The 18973-nt window shown below is 42.5% G+C and overlaps 1 protein-coding gene across 3 annotated transcripts in view; it reads right to left on the bottom strand.

Annotated features, from left to right (window-relative positions):
- frya (furry homolog a (Drosophila)) overlaps positions 1 to 18973 on the bottom strand; it is a 52725-nt gene that overhangs the window by 4556 nt on the left and 29196 nt on the right. The window contains exons 28-55 of one of the 3 annotated variants that reach the window (XM_071523592.1): positions 18717 to 18827; positions 18018 to 18172; positions 17479 to 17578; positions 17215 to 17386; positions 16556 to 16812; positions 15818 to 15964; positions 15550 to 15718; positions 15188 to 15278; positions 15014 to 15096; positions 14293 to 14443; positions 13835 to 13938; positions 13159 to 13344; positions 11547 to 11745; positions 10766 to 10887; positions 10448 to 10635; positions 9543 to 9637; positions 8867 to 9447; positions 8203 to 8300; positions 7933 to 8103; positions 7655 to 7795; positions 6520 to 6699; positions 5340 to 5504; positions 4956 to 5030; positions 4663 to 4833; positions 4401 to 4409; positions 2176 to 2376; positions 1489 to 1650; positions 482 to 645 (exon numbers count right to left, since the gene is read on the bottom strand). In XM_071523592.1, the coding sequence (XP_071379693.1) occupies positions 482 to 645; positions 1489 to 1650; positions 2176 to 2376; positions 4401 to 4409; positions 4663 to 4833; positions 4956 to 5030; positions 5340 to 5504; positions 6520 to 6699; positions 7655 to 7795; positions 7933 to 8103; positions 8203 to 8300; positions 8867 to 9447; positions 9543 to 9637; positions 10448 to 10635; positions 10766 to 10887; positions 11547 to 11745; positions 13159 to 13344; positions 13835 to 13938; positions 14293 to 14443; positions 15014 to 15096; positions 15188 to 15278; positions 15550 to 15718; positions 15818 to 15964; positions 16556 to 16812; positions 17215 to 17386; positions 17479 to 17578; positions 18018 to 18172; positions 18717 to 18827 (4448 nt within the window). Of the gene's footprint in view, positions 1 to 481; positions 646 to 1488; positions 1651 to 2175; positions 2377 to 4400; positions 4410 to 4662; positions 4834 to 4955; positions 5031 to 5339; positions 5505 to 6519; positions 6700 to 7654; positions 7796 to 7932; positions 8104 to 8202; positions 8301 to 8866; positions 9448 to 9542; positions 9638 to 10447; positions 10636 to 10765; positions 10888 to 11546; positions 11749 to 13158; positions 13345 to 13834; positions 13939 to 14292; positions 14444 to 15013; positions 15097 to 15187; positions 15279 to 15549; positions 15719 to 15817; positions 15965 to 16555; positions 16813 to 17214; positions 17387 to 17478; positions 17579 to 18017; positions 18173 to 18716; positions 18828 to 18973 lie in introns of all 3 variants that reach the window. The other 2 variants (XM_071523590.1, XM_071523591.1) reach the window with 2 other exon arrangements.

The following is an 18973-nucleotide window of genomic DNA, read 5'->3' as shown; positions in this document are numbered from 1 at the left end:
TACCCGCGTATCGTAACACCATGTGGCCAATCAGCTCTATATCTGTTCAGTTTCCATTAGGACTGCCCTTCTGCCACCAAATTTTGGAAAAATTAGCAGGGTAGTTATGTCTAAACTGGAAATGAGCTCTCTAGTGCCACCATGATGTTTCTAATTGGACCAATAATGGGAGGGTTTGCCTCTTCTTACATCTGCTGATGAGTTTGATGGTGTAATGTGAATCCGTTTGGAACTTATATGCCTTTCTGTGATAAGCCACGCCCACCACAACGCCCCCCTTTGGCCAATCTGTGAAAAGTGAATCCGTTTTTCCTTGCCCCATGACCAACCTTTCCACAAAGTTTTGTGCAAATCAATTCTGAACCTTTTGAGATATCCTGCTAACGGCAAACAGATGGACTGGGGGGGGGGAAACATAACCCCCATCCAGCTAATTTAGGTAATTAAGGTAATTAATTTGCTGTAGAAAAGTTGTGCACACCTGGGTAGACAGCTGTCGAGGTCCAGCTCTCCTTTGTAGTCACCATGAGCCATGTCCAGTGTGAAACTGTCACCGCACTGAAATTCAGGGGGCAGTTCATTAATGGAGAGAGAAAGTTCGTCCTCATGGCCGTTGGTGTCTTCATCTTCTGCTGACACCTCAGGCTGAAAGGGAGGAACAGGGACAGACATGCTTCCTCAGTGTCCAGGAAAAAAACAATCATAAATAAATACAAATACTGAGGCAGCATGCAGTAATGGTTAATTTTAACTGAGATATGTTCCCTCTAATATGCTTGATCATACAACAACATACAATATTTGGGGGTAAAGTGGACACACTAACCTTTCCATGGGACACTATGGACACTCCTTGTGGTGTTTTCTTTTATTTGGTTAATTTAGTGTGTGCAGAAATTGTGTCAATTGAATAGATTATAAAATAATTTGATAGGACCAGCACCGCGGCCCTGCACACTCATGTGTTTTGGGACAGGCAATGTGTAAACCTTTCTTGACCTCCCACATGCCAAGAGTGTTTTAGTTGTTGCTTAGAGCCACCCACACAGAAGCAATAGGTATACACATTGCCTTAAACAGACAGACACAGAGCGATAGAGACAATTTTCTATTGCTGGCTACACCCCCTTAAATCCCAATATGGCAATTTATGCCACAATTAAAGTAAGGCACAAACCAGCCCATAGCCCAAAGCGTTATTATAAAATGCCCGCTTGCAGGTTTTAGTTCATTCTCCTATAGCATGCAACTACTAAAATGTCTAGAAAAGACTGGGTCATGCTCTAATCTTAAGAGTTGAAATGTAGAAAAGTCACAGCGTCACAAAATAATACTTAAGACAAGAGTGAATCCATAGCACATATAGCATCCAATGCATTTCACAAGAAAGGACGTAACAGAATATTTCTATTTGGCAAAATTAGTAAAGAACTCTAGTATGGAACTGCGATAGGAGTAGGAGTTAGTGGCTCCCAGTATCTCAGACACTCTGAATCCCTTATTCACCCGCTGCTTCGAGTCCTCTGGCAGCTGGACCTCGAAACTAGGATTTCTGGTGTTCAGAGGAGGTGGGTCAGCTGAGGATGTATCAAAGGAGGCGGAAGGAGAGTCCATGTTACTGATCTCTGCAGTTGGAGAAAGGTTGACAATCTGCAAAGAGACAAAATCAAAACTTGTAGTGGTCTTGTCTAAATATTACACTTGTCTGGTGATCTTGTCTAAATATTACACGTAGAAACACTCGGTAAGTATGTGGTAGAGAGGTATGAAACAAGCACAGCATATTTTAGCTGAAACAAGACACCGGAGTGAAAACTATAATACCGTATCATGCCACACTCGCAGATCTCTGTTATAAGCAAGCATGGTGGTGAATATGCTGACCAATGACATTCCTGAACTGACTGAAAGCACTGTGAGGGTGGCAGAGAGCGTGTGACAAATCAGGAACAAGAGAGGAGTGGGATGACAGCTGGCCGGACACATGGGCTTTCCATCTGCTACTACAGTTTCCATAAACCTTAACTGACACTGTATAACGCCACTGGTCATGTACGAAGAGAAAGATAATGTAAAACAACAGCTAAGTTCTCAAAAAGCTCAGTCTTATTATATGGGAAAAGAGCGGGAAGTTTCATTAATTCATTAGTGGGATATAAACAGAGGTGAACTTACAACTTGTGAGTGGGAGAGGATCTGGCTGGCAGTGAGGGAATCTTCCTCGGACGACTCGTCTGAGTCTTCGTGGGTGATCTTGCTGAGGCTGGGCATGCTGCTGGACAGCTGGCTCTCCTCCAGGGGCAGCAGGTCACTCTGGTCCAGACTGTCCATGGAGCGTCTCCGGACGCCCCAGTTGAAGTTGTCCATAGTTTCACCCTGTAATATAGAGAACAGCCTTGAGTTTCCAGGTGCCAAGCTGCACAGCACAGTCTCTTCTCTAACACACACACACACAACCATGCAGTGCAAGTCAAGGGAGGGGGCAGTCCTTGGGTGAGTTATTCCCCCTTCTAGCCAAGCATGGAGGGAGTAGTGGACCTTGACACAGTGTCAAGAACCCTTCACGGTGTATCCTGACATGGAGACTTGATCAAAAATAGCGTAGATGTCGGTTTCTGCAAATATTTACAGGTTTTAATCCCTTGAGTCTGGCTTCAGTCTTGTTTAAGATGCCGAGCGACTTTTCATCTGGACACGACTCTGGAGACGTTAGCCAACTTCCACATTCCTCTAAAGCTCCAGATCAACAGATCAAACAAGAGAGACTTCCTGTGGTGACGAGCGTGTTACGTGCCATTGATGGAAAGCAAGGGGTTTTACTTTCTGTACTGTACGGTTTGCTTAGGTAAAGCATTAAAATAGATTAGCTTCCTTACCTTTACCAAACAAAATTGAAGGAGAAGCATACTAGATTTGAGGGCAAAAACAAAGTTTCTGTGTAAGCAGAAAACTTTCTTCACACTTTGACAGAGTGTTATACTTGCTGTGGTGTCACTAAATTATAAGTTGGCACTTTTTCTAGTTTCCGGACAATCTGAAATTTTAGCAGGTACATGGAGAGAAGCTGACACTGTGTTCCAGGATCCAAGGTCTGCGGTTTTTCAGACACAAAAACAGGAGGGTGAGCAGCAGCGCTCAGCCAGTCCCAATAGTCCACAACACTGTGCTTCAAACTGATGAGTGGGATTTTTCAATAATATGCTGAATTTAAAAATGACAATAAAATGTAGCCATTTCTTCTACAACATCAGGATACTGAAAATGCCTCGATATTACAGTGGTTTCCAGGTTTGATTTACATTTCCATCAGAAAAGTACTATGTGGAAAACAGCAGAGTAAAGAAACACCCAGAATGCAACAATGCAACATGAGTGATGTGTTGGAACTCATTAGCATTTTGGCTTCAATGAATTGAAATTGCCAGATAGAATATTGATTTTTTTTCTTCTTCTTCTTCTTTTTTTTTTTTTTTACATTTTACTGCACAGGCTTACTAAATAATTGGTATTAACAATATACAGTTCAAGTACAATTAGTATGGATAATGCTTACTGTTAGCATTGTATAAATACAGATTTCAGTGTGATGGACATTAGAATACCTGAAACTGAACACACCTGCTTCTACTGTGCCACTGGGTGGAGCTAATATTCTGTCTGAGATGTTCAATCCATCACTAAACAACAGTAGTTTCTCTCTGTTATAACCTCTAAAATCCTACTTATGGGGCCATCAATTCACTTTCTATGTCAGTGAGATATTTTAAAGACTTTTTAAAGTGCAAAAATTGTATGTGTTGAATAAATAAAACAAAAAAATCTATAATATTTCATACTACAGTTGCTACATTTGCCTTGAAGAATAGAAGACTACTGAACACAGACTGCTACTGGCATATTATCTGAGAGTAGTGGAAAAAATCAGATTGGTGAAAATCAAGCCAGTCATTTTGTAAGTCATGTACACATGCTTAGAAGCAACAACCATACGTGAAAGGAGAGCTGTGTATAAAATGGAATGATGAATAGTTTTGTGTTTTTAATAACCAGGTAAAACTGTTAAATGATGCTTAAATAAACCGAACTGCAGATAAAATCATACGGCAGCTCCAAAAGTAGCAATCCTTGTTAAGGATGCCTTGTGTTGCCATGCATGTTGCTGCTGACTATTAGTCCCAGGGGATGTCTATGGGAAATATGATGAATATACTGTGTATCTAATACTTAACACTGAGTGAATATCTAAATTACACTAAAACATGTATAGTATATTGCATGACATGCACACACATTGCTACACTTTACCATCAGGACTCACTCCACTGTATAATCTGTACTAACAAAACACCACACTCATCTAAGGAACACAGCAATCAGCACTGCAACATGACTGAACTTACCTGTAGCTCCTAGATGGCACAGACAAAAAAACAGAAAAAAAGAAACCCCATTATACAGAGCAGGCAGAGCTGACCCAAGAAATTATCAGACTTTACATAAGGGAAGCCCTGACATCTGTATGCTAATGTTAGTCAATACTTTCTCACTGTTGTTGTTTTTGTTTCTCCATGAAATCTCCATTAAATGTGACAGAGGAAATGTGAAGGAGGATGAATGACTTGCTTTTCCAAAGTTTTAAAGCCTCGATGTCCCAGAACTCACCTCTCCGTCTTCCAGCTCCACATCCAGGAAGTCAAAGTCCCTGAAGACTCTGAATTGCTGCTCAGAGGTGGTGTCGTCCATGTTGTCTGGTTCCCGGGTCCCGTCCTCGGAGGACACCAGGCTGGGCTGGTGCTCCATGAGGTCCAGCTCCCCACAACTGGAGAAGATCACCTGTTAGGAGAGACAGAGAATTACACATTTAAGTTGCTTACAGACTGTTCGTGAATGGATGTTACTGAAGACTGGCCGAAGAAACTGAGATTCAAAGCGTCGCTGCATGTGTTTTATCTTACTGAAGGGTTTTTCGTGAGCCCCACGTCTTGTCCACACAAAGATAACACATTCACCAGCTTCTCCCGTGTTCTTTTCTGCAGAGGGAAAGAAGAAAATTGAAAAAATGTGAACAAAAGCCTGGATTTCTGTGGAAAATATCACTAGAGACTGTCAAATTGGATGAGATAATGCAATCTCACTTGAACCTTTTTGCATTTTGACTTTGCTAAATAGGTTCCAAATGCAACTCTAATTGTCTATTCCTCTTCACTATAAGAGAAATAATCATCATAAATCATGATTGTTTTATACATTCACTCTCAAATCAGTTAAAATCAGATTGTCGCTTGCCTCTCCTCACATTATGAGCATCACTCTGAGGAGAAATGGGAAGAAGAGTTTACCTGTGAAGACTGTGGCCTCTTCCAGCTGACAGGCACCAGGACGTTGTTGGAAGTGGATCCAGAGGAGGTGGAGGAGGTGCTGCGGGTCACTGCTATGGCCCTGCCTTTCCCATCTCGCCCCGGGGAGCCCTGCAGGTCGTCGTACCGCCGGCCGATCACCGGCGTCTACCAGCATGGACACAAAGAAACAGAAATGTGCAGACAGAAGCCTCAGTGAGTCAAACAAGAAGGGGAGGTTTGAAGAAGAGAAAGTTCCTCTCTGCATAGCAGATCCATGGCCCAGGCTCCATGGCGGCTCCTGCTTCCCTGGCCCTCTTACAGTTCCACAGTGATTGTAAAGTGGTTTATCAATGTTTCAGCACAAGCTGGCATTGATTTTTTCGTCTCAGTGAGCGCAGTTTTTATTCCATTTCTTATTCCAACTGCCTGAAGTAATTGAGGCAAAAAATCGTACATTTCTTCTGCTTTTAGAAGCAAGTCTTCCCTCAGTCTAAAAATACCAGGGTATTTAAAGAAAAATCAGTGGCTTGTCCAGTGTGCCTCAAGCTTTAACACACTGACTCTTAGCGGTCCACTAGTTTGAACTCGCTGATTCACATACAAAGGACGGCAGCAAGAGCTGACATCATTTCCTGCCATTCATAAACCACACAAATAACTCCCTGTTCAGTTCCCACACATACACCACCCTGTATCTTTGCCATCACTTTCCAGCTCTGCACTGCTAATTGTGTTTACCTTTCAAGCTTTCGAGCTAATCTCATGGGGTTTGGTCAAAAAGAAATATCAGCAACAAGGAAGGGGAAGAAATGTTTCCTTTCCAAAAAGCTGAAAAAGATTCCATGTCCGCACAACCTCAACAAGCACCACACCCTGGAAAATACAGGAAAAGATACAGGAGCTAAAACACTAGCACAGGGCATTCTACATAGTGCAGGGACAACAGGACCTCTATCAGACTAACAGAGTAGCACTGTACATACTGACACAAATGTGAAAACAGGACCTCACATACAGTGAAGGCATAGGTTAGACATCAGACTATACATATCACTCTACATATAGGCATAAGACTTTTAAACCAACCTTCCACACAATGCTTCTTAAAGGGAAATCATTTCAGCCCCTGGTAGTTAACTTGTGTCACAGTCAGATGAAAGTGAGAGGAGCGGTCTCTAACCTCAGATATGTCAAAGTGGAAGTCCAGCGTTTTCCCAGGCAAGGCCTTGGAGGACCTGTCCCAGACACGGCTGACGTCCTCGTAGGAGAGGTCGCTTGGCGGGGACACAGGCTGCACCAGACTGGCCGATCGAGAAACCACCAGCTTCAGAATATTTAGCGCTTCCCTCCAATGGACAGTCTATAGTCAACACACACATACACACAAACATAAACCAACACAAGCACATGTTTAGAAAGCAACAACCACAAATGTGTTTTAGTGTGTTATAATGTATGTGTCACAAATCTCAGCTATTTCTATTTGTGGAGACAGAGGTGCCAGGTACCATAAAGAAAGGTACGGTAAGGAGCCAAAGTGAAATGGATTGAGTGTGAGAATAAGCAGAGGCCTAGTCTGCTGCAGAAAGGCAGACTGTTTATAGAGTCAGTTTGGGTGTGCCTGCAAATTTACGGCTCTGACACAAGAAGAGTTTTTCTTTTTTTTCCCCCTCCTGAACACTTACAAAAGGAACCAGGAAATACACCAGACCCTTTCTCTGACGCCCAAAGGTTTCCACTAATCACATCATAAACATTATCTAGGTGATTCAAATGTCTACATTAGTCAAAGTCTACAAGCACATGTCTATTAGGGAAAGCTACCACACAAATATCCTACACACATCAGCTGCCATTCCTTCACTTGGTTGCTATGAACAGAAATTAGGAGAGGTAAGGCCCATTCACATCTAGAATGACTATATAACAAAACGTTGCTGCTCAAGTTTTCACACTACAATGATATCTGTGATCAGTTCCTCAGCATCCAAAAAATTGCTCTCAGATCGAACCAAAAATATAGTTATAGTTTACGTTCTGGATGTTTTTAGTTATAGTTATCGCTGTAGTGGGAACTAGGCTTGGGTGATATCCAAAATTGTATATTGCAACGCTGTCCCACAACATATAATATTGTGATATTCGATATTAGCCCATATTGGCCCAAGCTACTTCAAACAATTTAAGTCTTTTATAGTTCTAGCTATCTTTATAGTTATCGTACTACATGTGAATGGGCCTGTATTCAGTCAACACAGGTTCAAATGAATTAAGTAGGAAATACAATGAACTGTTTATGTTTTATTTTAACTCACCTGGACAAATTTCTCAATTGTCTTGAGCACCTCCATGTTGAAGGGTTTGGCCTGAATCCCGCTCAGGTCCATGTGACTCAGGAGGCTGTAGATGATCTGCAGAAGGGTCTGCTGCATACTGGGAAGGCCTTTCTCCAGCAGCTGTTACAACAGAACCAAATTACAGTTTCAGATGATGATAAGATGTTTCGCAAGTTTCAATATTAATAATTACAGTTTGAAACCCTTTTAGAGTGGTTCAGTATTAATATGATTAGCTATAGCACAGCTGTACAAACCTCTGCCATGTAAGTGACGAGGCTGAGGGTGATATCAGAGAAGGCTTCGTGCAGATATCGACACACCACATTGACCCAAGAGAAGCAGTCTCGTGTGTAGCAGTGAGTTTTATACAACGTCATGACATGAGCAAGGTTGGAGAGCTTGGCGTTCTTCTCCTCGAGGCATACCTATGGAAAAAATGGATTGGTTTAAGACAGGTTTGTTGACATTTTTGTGTTATTGTGAGTGGATAAAAAAAATATAAATATATGGGTATGGAGACAAACCTGGGCTATCCTCTCAGCGACGTCTTGACAGAACTGCGTAGGACCGTCAAAGTTCTGCACGAGATGTGGGAGCAGGCAGAGAACATTCAAGGGAAAACCTGTGGGATGAAACAGAGAGATTTCACCCGTATTTATTTACACCGACTATATTCACACTGAAAAATCCATTCGGAAAACGCTCACAGGCATGTATTTTGTGCTGACAAAAAAATCATGTCAATACTGTGTACTACGGTTAGACCAATATATGAATATGCTGATATTGGCCTTTTGTTAAAAATGTAATATCAGCTACTCATATCATCCACTGCCAATATGATGGAAGTTCCTCCCTGACCACAGCTACATAAAAACTGTCTGTAAAACCTGCAGTGAAATTAGATTTTCTTCCACATTTTATTTATTAATTTAATTGTTCAATTAAGTTTTTATCATTTATTTCTTCATTTAAAAGCCTAATTTATCCCAGAAAGGAAATTAATTTGTATGGGTTTCAATAGAGAATTTTAGTGTTAGAGTTTTAGAGGCTGCCAAGAATAAAATTCTGGTTGAAACACTGAATACGTGTAATGTTTTGGTATGAAAATGATCAAATTTAAAGATATTGAACTGAGATATTGCACAAAATATCTTCGGAAATACTGGTCAAAACCCTGCAGTGTACCTATGGCTTGTGAAGTGTCCACCACTGGCACTCGGGAGACAGGTGTGAGCTGGCAGAAGAGCTGCAGGGTGAGGTCGGTGGTCGACACGGAGGTGAAGCCCTTCAGTAGCAGCTGCTGAAGCCCGGCGAAGCTGCTCCACTGCAGCTGACTCTGCAGTTTCTCTAGCTTCTCCCTGTTCTCCTGTTTGTCGAGCGACACGTGGCCCAGCAGCTTGTTCAACAGCCTCAGAGACATCTGATACTCAAACTCAAAGTCCGACTCCATCAGCGACACCGCCACCCAGAATACGGTGGCCAGCAGGTTGCTGGGGTGGTTGATGCTGGTCGGGTCGGTGATGTTGTCTTTAGACGAAGACGGGCTGCGGGTCTTGGCTAACCCGCCCTGCTGGACGCACGCCTGGATGCGGTCCATCGTGGCGCTGCGAGGCGGGTCGGAGCACCTGTCCGCCTCCCCGAACTTCTTGGGGACAGAGGAGCTCCTCTGATGTCGGCTCCTCTCAGCTCTTCTGAGGTTGAGCTGCCCGGTGCTTTTCCTGTTGGACGTCAGCTTGCCATTGGTGAGGAAATCTGGAGATGATGCTCTGAAACGCAACAAATAATACATGAAAGTCCCTGGATCTCTGAGCAAAATACCCACTTTCGTTGATTATGAAGGTGATATGGAGGAGACACAAACCTTGTCAAGATAGCCATGAGATCGTTGTTCTTGAGACATTCTGCCAAGTTATCCACCACAGATTCAAGTGTAAGTAACACCTCCATCACATAGCCCTAAGAGAGAGAGAGAGAGAGGCAACTGCAGTTATGTGGAAGATTTTCTTGTTATCATGAATTTAGCTGTAACACAGCATTTAATTGCTGACAAAAAGAGTGTTGTCTTCACAAACTGTAGCCCTGATGACCTGCTTTGTGCTTTCAGTGAGAATTTGGGAGTTTTCAGGCTCCGTTTGTTGTGAAAGCTGAGGGATCCCTTCAGGTAAACTGTGAAGTTGCACATTAAAAGCAGTGCAGAAGTGAAATACTGATATATCCTGCTAGAAAGTAGTTCTTCAGGGATTTTTTTTTTACCTCTGCCAACGAAGTTAGAAGGAGGTTATGTTTTCACCCCTGTCTGTTTGTCTGTCAGCAAGATATCTCAAAAAGTAACAAACGGATGTGGATGAAGTCTGGTACACAGGTAGCCCTTGGCACAAGGATCAGTGGATTTGATGTTGGTGATGATCCAGATTGGTGATTTCTGCCATTAGATGATTATTGATTTTTAACCTTAACTATTATACTGAGGCTGCTAAACAGCATTGTATTTGTGTGCTATCTTCTTGGAAATCAAAGCCTGATGACAGACGATAAACAAACATAAACCATTACAGAGGCTGCAGCTTTGCAGGCTGGAGAGTTGTTCAGGTTTGCACTCTACTGAGTGCCTTCTAGCATAAACTGTAGCGCTGATGGGCATTAGACAGGGATAAAAGAAGAAAAGAAAAAATCCTACATGGATTATCCTTAAGTACTTGAGCTCAGTGATACACAGTGTGCACACACACACACTCACACATGCACGCACACAGATAAAGCACGAACCTGCACTTCTTCTCCATGCTCCCCCACTACTTCCACCAGCCTGGAGAGCAGGTCGGACACAGCGTGGGCTGAGATGGGCTGGCGGAGGGCTCGAAACACCTGGAAGGAACGTCCAGCGTAATGCCGCGACGAGCTGCACAAAGCCGTCTGCAGGGCCACATCGCTCAGCTGCTGCTCCAGGTGGAAATCTAGTGAGAACAGACAGAGGATTTTCAAAGTACATGTCAAGTGAATATGGAATTACTGAGTGGCAGAGACAGTGCTGTGTAGTGCGGGTTATTAATTATTAAGGTTGGGTATAGGTTACTGGAGGTTTACCTGACTTGGACTCTTTGAACACAGATACAACGTGTCGCAGAAAGTTGGTCAGCTGCTCGGTGCTTTTGGAGTTCTGGTTCTTTGGTGAAATGTCTTCATGGCACCACAGCGGCCCGTAGGCTCTGTAAAGCAACACTGCCTCAGTCACTGATAACATACATTATCAGCTTCGATAAAATGACACAAAGCCAGACTTATGAAAAATGTGGAGCGCTATCATATTAGCAGTGGGAAAATAAGCTGAACAGACAAATGATCTACAGTACGAAGCCCAAATTTAGGGGTTGTTATGCTTCAATTGAGAATATTCAACATCTTATATGCATAAACCAACAAAGGCTATTGCAATTAAATAAAATCGAAACAATTTGAAGGATTTGCTTGATGACAATTTTAATCAAAATTTCCACTGTGTGTAATTCATCATCATCAAAGCCTGTCGCACTGTCTTGATTAGGCTATCAACTCTGATAATTTCATTTACTGAGTCCTATGAGAGTCTATTGCACTATGCATATCAAACCACTAGGTGGTAATCTATATCAAGCAATATGAGAAAGAGAGTACATTAGAAAGGCAAGGATATGCTGAATGTATGTTTTAAACCTTTTTAGCTGTATAACACATAGTGATTCTGGAAAATAGTTCCGGCATCTCTTAAGACCTGATGTTTTTTTTTATTTTCTTGGGTGAAACTACATTCCCACTGCTCAAACACTTCCCGGTATCTGCTCTCTCTATCAGGGGAGTAACATGTGGACAGCAGTACCAGCTACAGTACCTTGTAGTTAGGAACTCGATGAGCTTGTTAGTCTTCTCATCCATTTCGTTGGAGGCCACCAGCTCCTCCACCTCCTGGGAGATCTCAGGCAGGTTGTTGCTGCTGCCCCCCAGGCTCAGACTGGACGATGTAGAGGAGGAACTGAGACCGGAGTCCGGCACAGGAGACGCCTGGCACTCCCGCAGGAAGTCAAAACCTCCTCCTGGACGCAACAGAGGAACAACATGATTTTAAAAATAAAAGAAGGTTACAGTAATTCATGTGGATGTTTGATTTCATTTCCTCGAACTGTAATGTTCAGAAGTCTTAGTGGGAAATGGTGGGAGTTTTAAGTAGAGAAGATGTGGTGAGCAGCATGACCTGTTTTGGCATCTCTGGAATTTGAATCCAATTAGTCCTTTCTACCGATGGGACTATTTTTTTAGGATGGAACTGGGAGTGGGAGGTGAGACGCATTTAATTAATAATGTGCTACCCAAATATTTGTTGATTTTATTTCCAAACTGGTCATTTTTGCAAGGATTATATAATACTGTGCTGTATTTCGGCATTTAGTATGAGCGAATTAGCATGTCAGTACACATATACTTATATATCTTAAGTCTTTCTATAGCGGAATGTAATTGTTTTTAACTTGATGCTGTCTCTATTTTCGTATTCGAAGGAGGTCTGGGGTTTTACATTACATTGTATTGATTCATTGCATTTTATTTTATTGAATTTTACTGTTTTTATTATTTTATTTTATACATTTTTAGATTGCTTGTTAGTTTTATGAATTTTTTGTTAGTTCTATGAGGTTTTTATGTAATTCAAATCTCTCTTGCAAATGAGATCTTGAGCTCAATGGGATTTTACCTGAATAAATAAAGGTTGTAATAATACACAGAGTTAAGGTTCCCTTGTACCAGGCACTTAAGCAATATTTGGTACTTTTGGTAAGGGGCTCAAACATGCAATCCCTAACCAGGGGGACTCTGATGACTTTGCAAACCTGCGACCCTACTGGGTAAAAATGGGAATTAAAATGCAAAAAAGACGGGACGTTTTCTTGGGATCTTAATATGAGATAAAACAGCAATGTTATCATTGTGGTAACATTGTTAACAATATCACCATTTCTGGCACACAAATTGTATTCTTTAATTAAACAAATGGATACAGACTACTCTGAGCATTTCAAAAATGTCTAGACATTTGCAAAACAAATTAAGTGGGGGGGATAAAAAACAACAAACCAACCCCTCCCAGCCCTTTGCAGATGGCCCCATTTTGGGCAAGAGGATAAAAATAGCAGAATGGAATGCTTTAATCAAGACCTTTGATGTCCTCTGTACATAATATTGCTTTTGGCGCAGTGTCCAAATATTTTCCCCCCAGATAAGAAACTTATCTATCCTCTAAAAGGAATGCAAGCCATTCCCTCCTGATGTTCGAGTTTATATTAGCCAGAGAGAAGAGCAGTGTGTCAAATTTCAAGCTGCCGTGTCAACTGAACCCCGGGGTATCCCAACCTTTCAGGAAACTGCGGATACACTCATAGTTGAGGAAACACATTAAGGAGTATAAATAAAGCCAACAACATAGAATAAAGCCTTATTTGTTTTTTTACCTGAAGTTAAATACTCTGGCTGAAGGCTTGGCTTGCTGGTCAGGGTCTTGCTGCCATTGATCTCGCGTGTCTGCAGCAAGACAGAGGCGATGGCCTGGAAGTTGTTGTTGCAGGATAATGTGATGAGCAGGTGGAGGAGGAGACGCTTACTGTGCTCAAACACCTCTGGACGGTAGTGATCCATACCTGGAGAGAGAGGGAGAGACACAATCAGAATACAGCACTGCTCAATCTATTTAAGCACACTGTGACACATGACAGGCGTCATCTGTGAAAGCAAGGACCACAGTTTCTTTTCAGCTTGAGTTTCTTTTCAGCCTTCCCAGTTTCACACCCTTGAACCTGCCGTCTACCACAATAAACGGCTGTCCTACCAATGAAGCCCTTTCAGAAGAGCGCTGTTGAATTGGATGAAGGATAGCATTTCTACCAGAAGAGCGATTTTAACTGACTTCTCCAACTCTGTTATGTGTGCTTAGAGATATAAACCATGTCCATGAATCATATTGCACTTGAAATTCTTTAAATCCCTTCTTGAAAAACACTTTTATTAGAGAGCTTTCATACAACTTGGTTTTATATACTTTATTAATGTTGTATTTGCCCTTTTCATTCTTTTGTAAACCTGTTTTTAACCCTGTTCTATAGGGGATGACTGACTATGATGTGAACTCACCCAAAAACAGGGCATGCAGCAGTAAGGGCAGGTGCAGGGCCCAGTCCTCTCTCACACTGTGGTCCACTACCATCTCTGTCATGAAGATGACTGCAATGTTACACCTGTGACAACAAAAACGCATAAAGACTCAGACCATTGGGATATCTCATGGGAAATTTGAAAAGCCAATCTGAACGGCAAAAGGATGACATTTTGGCGCATTGCATTCCTGTGTGGATCTGTCTCCATCTGTAGCCATTTATAATTGATCAATCAGAGCAAAGTGTGACAGGCTATCATAGGTCAAAGATCAGTTTGGTCAAAGATCTGACAGTAAATGCTCCCTCCAATTTCATGCTTACAATATACTATATTACAATATACTATATACTATACCTTTTTCTTGTCAGGGCATTTCAAACTAGACTACTAGTTAGAATCAGCTCATTTTGGATAATTGTGTGCAACAGTCGAACCTATGCAGAGGTCCTCTGGGAGTGATGGTCTCTGGTAAAAAGTCCACCAGCGGAGCCCAGCATCCTCCATTCAGCGGCATGGGCAGAGGATGGGGCTGATTGGTCTCAACAACGGTCATCAGCCAACCAGCGTACGGGGGCAGAGGTTCACCTGAATGATTACAAAACATTATACTGCTGACATTTATGACACCACAATAACGGAAAACCACAATCAAAAATTACAGTTTCGTCAAAAAATGGTCTTGCGGAGTCAACTGGACTTGTGTGGCATGTACACACAAAGAAAAGAACAGCATGTCACTCTCCAAAGAAAACATGAACAGCATTCTGTGTCAAGCACAATTCAAATACTTTTTTAAAATGATCAATCTCAATATGATAATTAGCCATCTCATAGAACACAGTTAAGGTTTAGAGGCTATTTGAGAATGCTTTTCAAGTCATTGCAACTCACATCGGACCGCAGCACTAATTCGGACCAAGAGAGTATAACAAAGCTGTTTTCGGGTCACTGGCAGCAGTGAAGTGACTGCTTTTATTTCAGTGCCAGTTCTCACAGAAGGCTCTAAGAGCTCCAGGCTACTCTGCCCCGCTCATGCATTATCAATGACACCATCCTGACCACCATCTTACCCTCCGGCCCAGACAGCGTACCCACACTCACCCGACCATAATAGCCACATTTTTCACAGGGTGATTTGAGCGTTATAATACTCACTCTTCTCCTCATCATAGGAGCCTCCTGAGCTGTTGCTGTAGCGGGACTCCAGGCGGTTGTGGGCTCGCATTATGTGGCTGAGCCTGGGGTCAGAGAAACAAGAGTTCATCTTCATGCCTGTGCTAATAATAAACCGAATGACGTTTTTCAGTGTCAAAAAACCTCATCGCCTACCTCTCCTCATTCTCCTTTGCGGCCTTAGTATCATCTGTGTCAGGAAAGCTCTCCTGGCCAGGGACAACAGTATTGCTGCTGGATGTGGTGCCTAGAAATGAGCCAGAAAAAGGAGTAAAATACTTCTCTTTTTTTTTTGTCCAGGGAAAGTCAACCGAGCATGCTCTTTTCCACCAACGCCCTGCTTCACATTCGTACCTGGGAGCTGCCCAGACCAAACATAGTTTACTAAGCAGCTCCACTGGAGCAGTTTGGGGTAAAAACCGACAACCTTCTGGCCCCCTTGCTAGATTACACTCTTGTCCCACTCAGTCAGACAGTGATAAATAACTGAAACAAATGTGTGGAGAGGTTTACTGCACCTGAAGCAGCTGTGGAGGCCTTGCTGGTGGCAGTGAAGCGATAGAAGGGAGGACTGTCACAGTGCTGCACCACAGGGTTGACTGGATCCGTCTGCTGTAACTCGAATATCAACTCCTCCATGGTTTGGATGGTGTTGTTCCGACACAGGTAGATCACCACCTTCTTGATCTGAGCAAGCAAATCATGGAATACCGTTGAGAAAACTGGCACAAGCAGAGTCATCAGATACAGAATAGCTTCAAGTGTTCCTGAAGGTCTGACACTTACATAGGGCAGCAGGGTGGTGTCACTGCTGACGCCACACAGGCTGATGAGAAACTGCAGAGTGGTTCTCAGATTGTGGCTCCACTTCTCGTTGCTGACTAAGGCATTCCAGGCGTTTTCCATCTCTGGTCCAGGTACATCATCCCCATACTGACAGGCAGGGCAGAAACAACAGATAGCATCCTGTGAGCTGTGTAATTCGTTTGACCTTAGATTACCTGCATCCTGCAACTGTATTCAATATGATTTGAAAATTGATTTGGTGTCCCAACTAGAATTGAGACAATAACCAGTATTACTATATATCGCAGTAAAAAACAACAATGGTTATAATTTTCATTACCGTGACCACTGTGATAACTGCGACTAGTCTGTCATCATTGATGTTTTATTTCCCCCATAGCTGGAGCTCTCTGATAAATGTTTAATTCATGTTGCTGACTGAGTTAAAGTGGATGCAGGCCAGTAGCACTTAGCTACTTATTTTAGATGCTGTTTTATTTAAAACTATCCTTGCAGTTTCTATAAGCTATATTAGCATTTTATAATTTTGTTTTTTAAGATAAAGTCAAATGTCTTATGATTGATATGATACATTTTTAAGTAATTGAAGTATATTACAGAACTGTTTATAAAGTATTCATCTTTTTAATATTTATCATATAACAAGATAATTTTGGTCAAGATAATCATACTATGAAATGTTCATATTGCCACAGGCCTAGTCCCAACATGACGTACCTTGGCAGTCATGAACATGAGGTTGTTGAGAACCATAGATGTGGCTTGCAGCGAGCCCCAGCCGTTGCCTTTCAGTGGATGGGACGGTCCCGCGCTGTTTGCCCGACCAGCAAATTCATAATCCGGGATGCAAGAGGTGAAGACCGGCAGCAGCAGGCCGCTATCCACCAGCTCGATGTTACTGAGCCAGGGCAGGAGGTAGGTTAGCATGATCTGCCTCCCGTTGGGATGGGTGGTGGGGAACCTCTGGCTAACCTCTGGGACATGCAGAGGAAAGGCAATAACAACATCAGAATAACATCAGTGGGGACTGCGGTGTTTATACGCCACATGGAAATCACATACATATACTCAGATTCGCCATAATTGCCGGTTTAATCCTGATCCACATATGAATTCAACTTAAACCCGGGGAGTCCCTTAGAAAAATTATATTTCGCTGTTGCTGTGGTTAGTGGGAGTCTCCATAGATACAATAAGTGTCTGGGGAGTGGGAGTGGAAGGCTTCTTTGTAAGATGAGCAAACAGCATTTAGTGGGAAACCAAAGGAAGATGACAAGGCTGTGGAGAACTGTGGACTAAAATACCATGACTAATTCCACTCTAGAGACACACATACACACATACATATACACACACACACACACACACACAGTTACCTGAGAATAGAGGAAGTGTGAGTTCGGGGTACATCCTGGCCAGCTGGCTGGAGAGCTGAGGCAGGGAGACACTGTAAAGAGGTGGCAGCGGACCGTGGGTGCCATAGAGGATGCTGCTTGGCTTCTGCTCTGCAATCCTCTTAGAGTATACAAACAGCTTAGCTTCAAGAATCTGTTAAAACAAAGAGGAGGGATATGCCATTTGCACTGTGTTCATAAAAACAGAACTACACAGCGAAGGACAACTCTGCCCGTTTTTCTCACCTGCATTAGCTGCATTGAAATCTCATAGATCTCTCTGTTGGTGTCTGATGCCTTAAAGAGCACCAGATTCAGCAATGTCACTATATCACAAGGGTAGTTTCTGCAAGTAAGAAAAGAGAGAAAAAAAACACTATGAAGTAATGTTTCAGTATGATGAGTGTATAAGAGTGTAAAGTGTGGCTTATGCTGTGTGTTCCAGTTGCTGCTTAGATGAATGTTTTTGAGAGAAAACAAGAGAGGAAGCCCAATTTCAGATGAATGGTGAGCTCTTTAAGAGGATTAGCTGAGGTGACGCTTTGAAGCCTAAGCTAATTTGCCAGCGCTTTCCACACTTGAAGAAGAAATCTGGAAGATCTAGAGCATTTCTAACCTAATTAGTCAAATCATTAATTAGCTGCATCTCAAATAGGCGACGTGCAAACAAACAGTGGAGTGCATAATACAGAAAAGTAATGCTTATACTACGAAAGATGAGGACGTAACTAGCCATGACACAGGCAGCCGATGCAACTAGATGAAGAGATTGTGAGGTTTCGTACCTGCTGCCACAGACAGTAGCTATGGCTTTGAAGCAGCCTGAGGCGAGCTGGTAGGAGCCTGTGTAGCAGCGATCCACTGCCCAGTTGAAGAGGTTGACCTGGTCGGCGTTGAGCTCCAGGAGCAGGATGACGACTTCACAGCCAAGCTGGTGGACCTGAGCCAGGAGGAGAAACCAACAGAAACAGCAGTTTCTCCTTGGTTTCGCTCTTTTATAAGGATCCCCTGTATTTCGGATTTCGCTCTAAAGCTTTTCTGAGGCTGTATCTACTTTGAAAGATTATGGTATTCAGTGCAAAAGTGATGGATCACAAAGCTCTAGTTCTGCCATACCAAAAAGATGATAAATGACATTTTCTGGGCAACCTGCCCAGTTAGTGCTATAGTTTTCTATTCATCACAAGGAAGGCCATATAATGTAAAGGGCACCAACTGAAAGTCAACTTTGCCCTGGAGAAAGAATGAGTATAATAAACATACATATACAAAGACAGGTGCTTTATCATGTATCACAGTAAATTGAAAGAAAAAAAAAATTGCAAGAAATTTACTTTGAAACAAAAGCCATCCTTCACTTCTTGCCAGCACTCCAGCAAGATAATGGTTTTTTTATAAAGCAAGCCTCAGCAAACTATCAGGGGGGCTTTTTGGGTCAGTTCTTTGTTTAAATGCATCACGGTGGTAAATTATTGGCCACATACCCGCTGATCCTGGCAGGCTAGTATATTATCCAGCCACTTATAGAGGTATCCATCTGGAGAAAGGCCAACATTATCAAACACAGGCCCGCAGCACAGCACAGCAGACATGGCCTGGAAGAACAAACAACACGGCACAAATCCCTCTCAGATAGACAGACAATTATTTCAGGCAGCTATTCTATTATGGAGACAGAGTTGTTTATGATATTTATTCATGTAAAAAACACATCCTGTGGAAATAAATTGCAGTGACTCTG

The sequence above is a fragment of the Centroberyx affinis genome, unplaced genomic scaffold, assembly GCF_046629955.1.
Source record: "Centroberyx affinis isolate AG114_WGS23_722 - 3 ecotype Tasmania unplaced genomic scaffold, CSIRO-AGI_Caff_v1 ptg001095l_1, whole genome shotgun sequence".
NCBI classification, from domain to species: Eukaryota; Metazoa; Chordata; class Actinopteri; order Beryciformes; family Berycidae; genus Centroberyx; species Centroberyx affinis.
The sequence above is the reverse complement of the archived record's forward strand: the minus strand, read 5'-3'. Positions and strand labels throughout refer to the sequence as shown.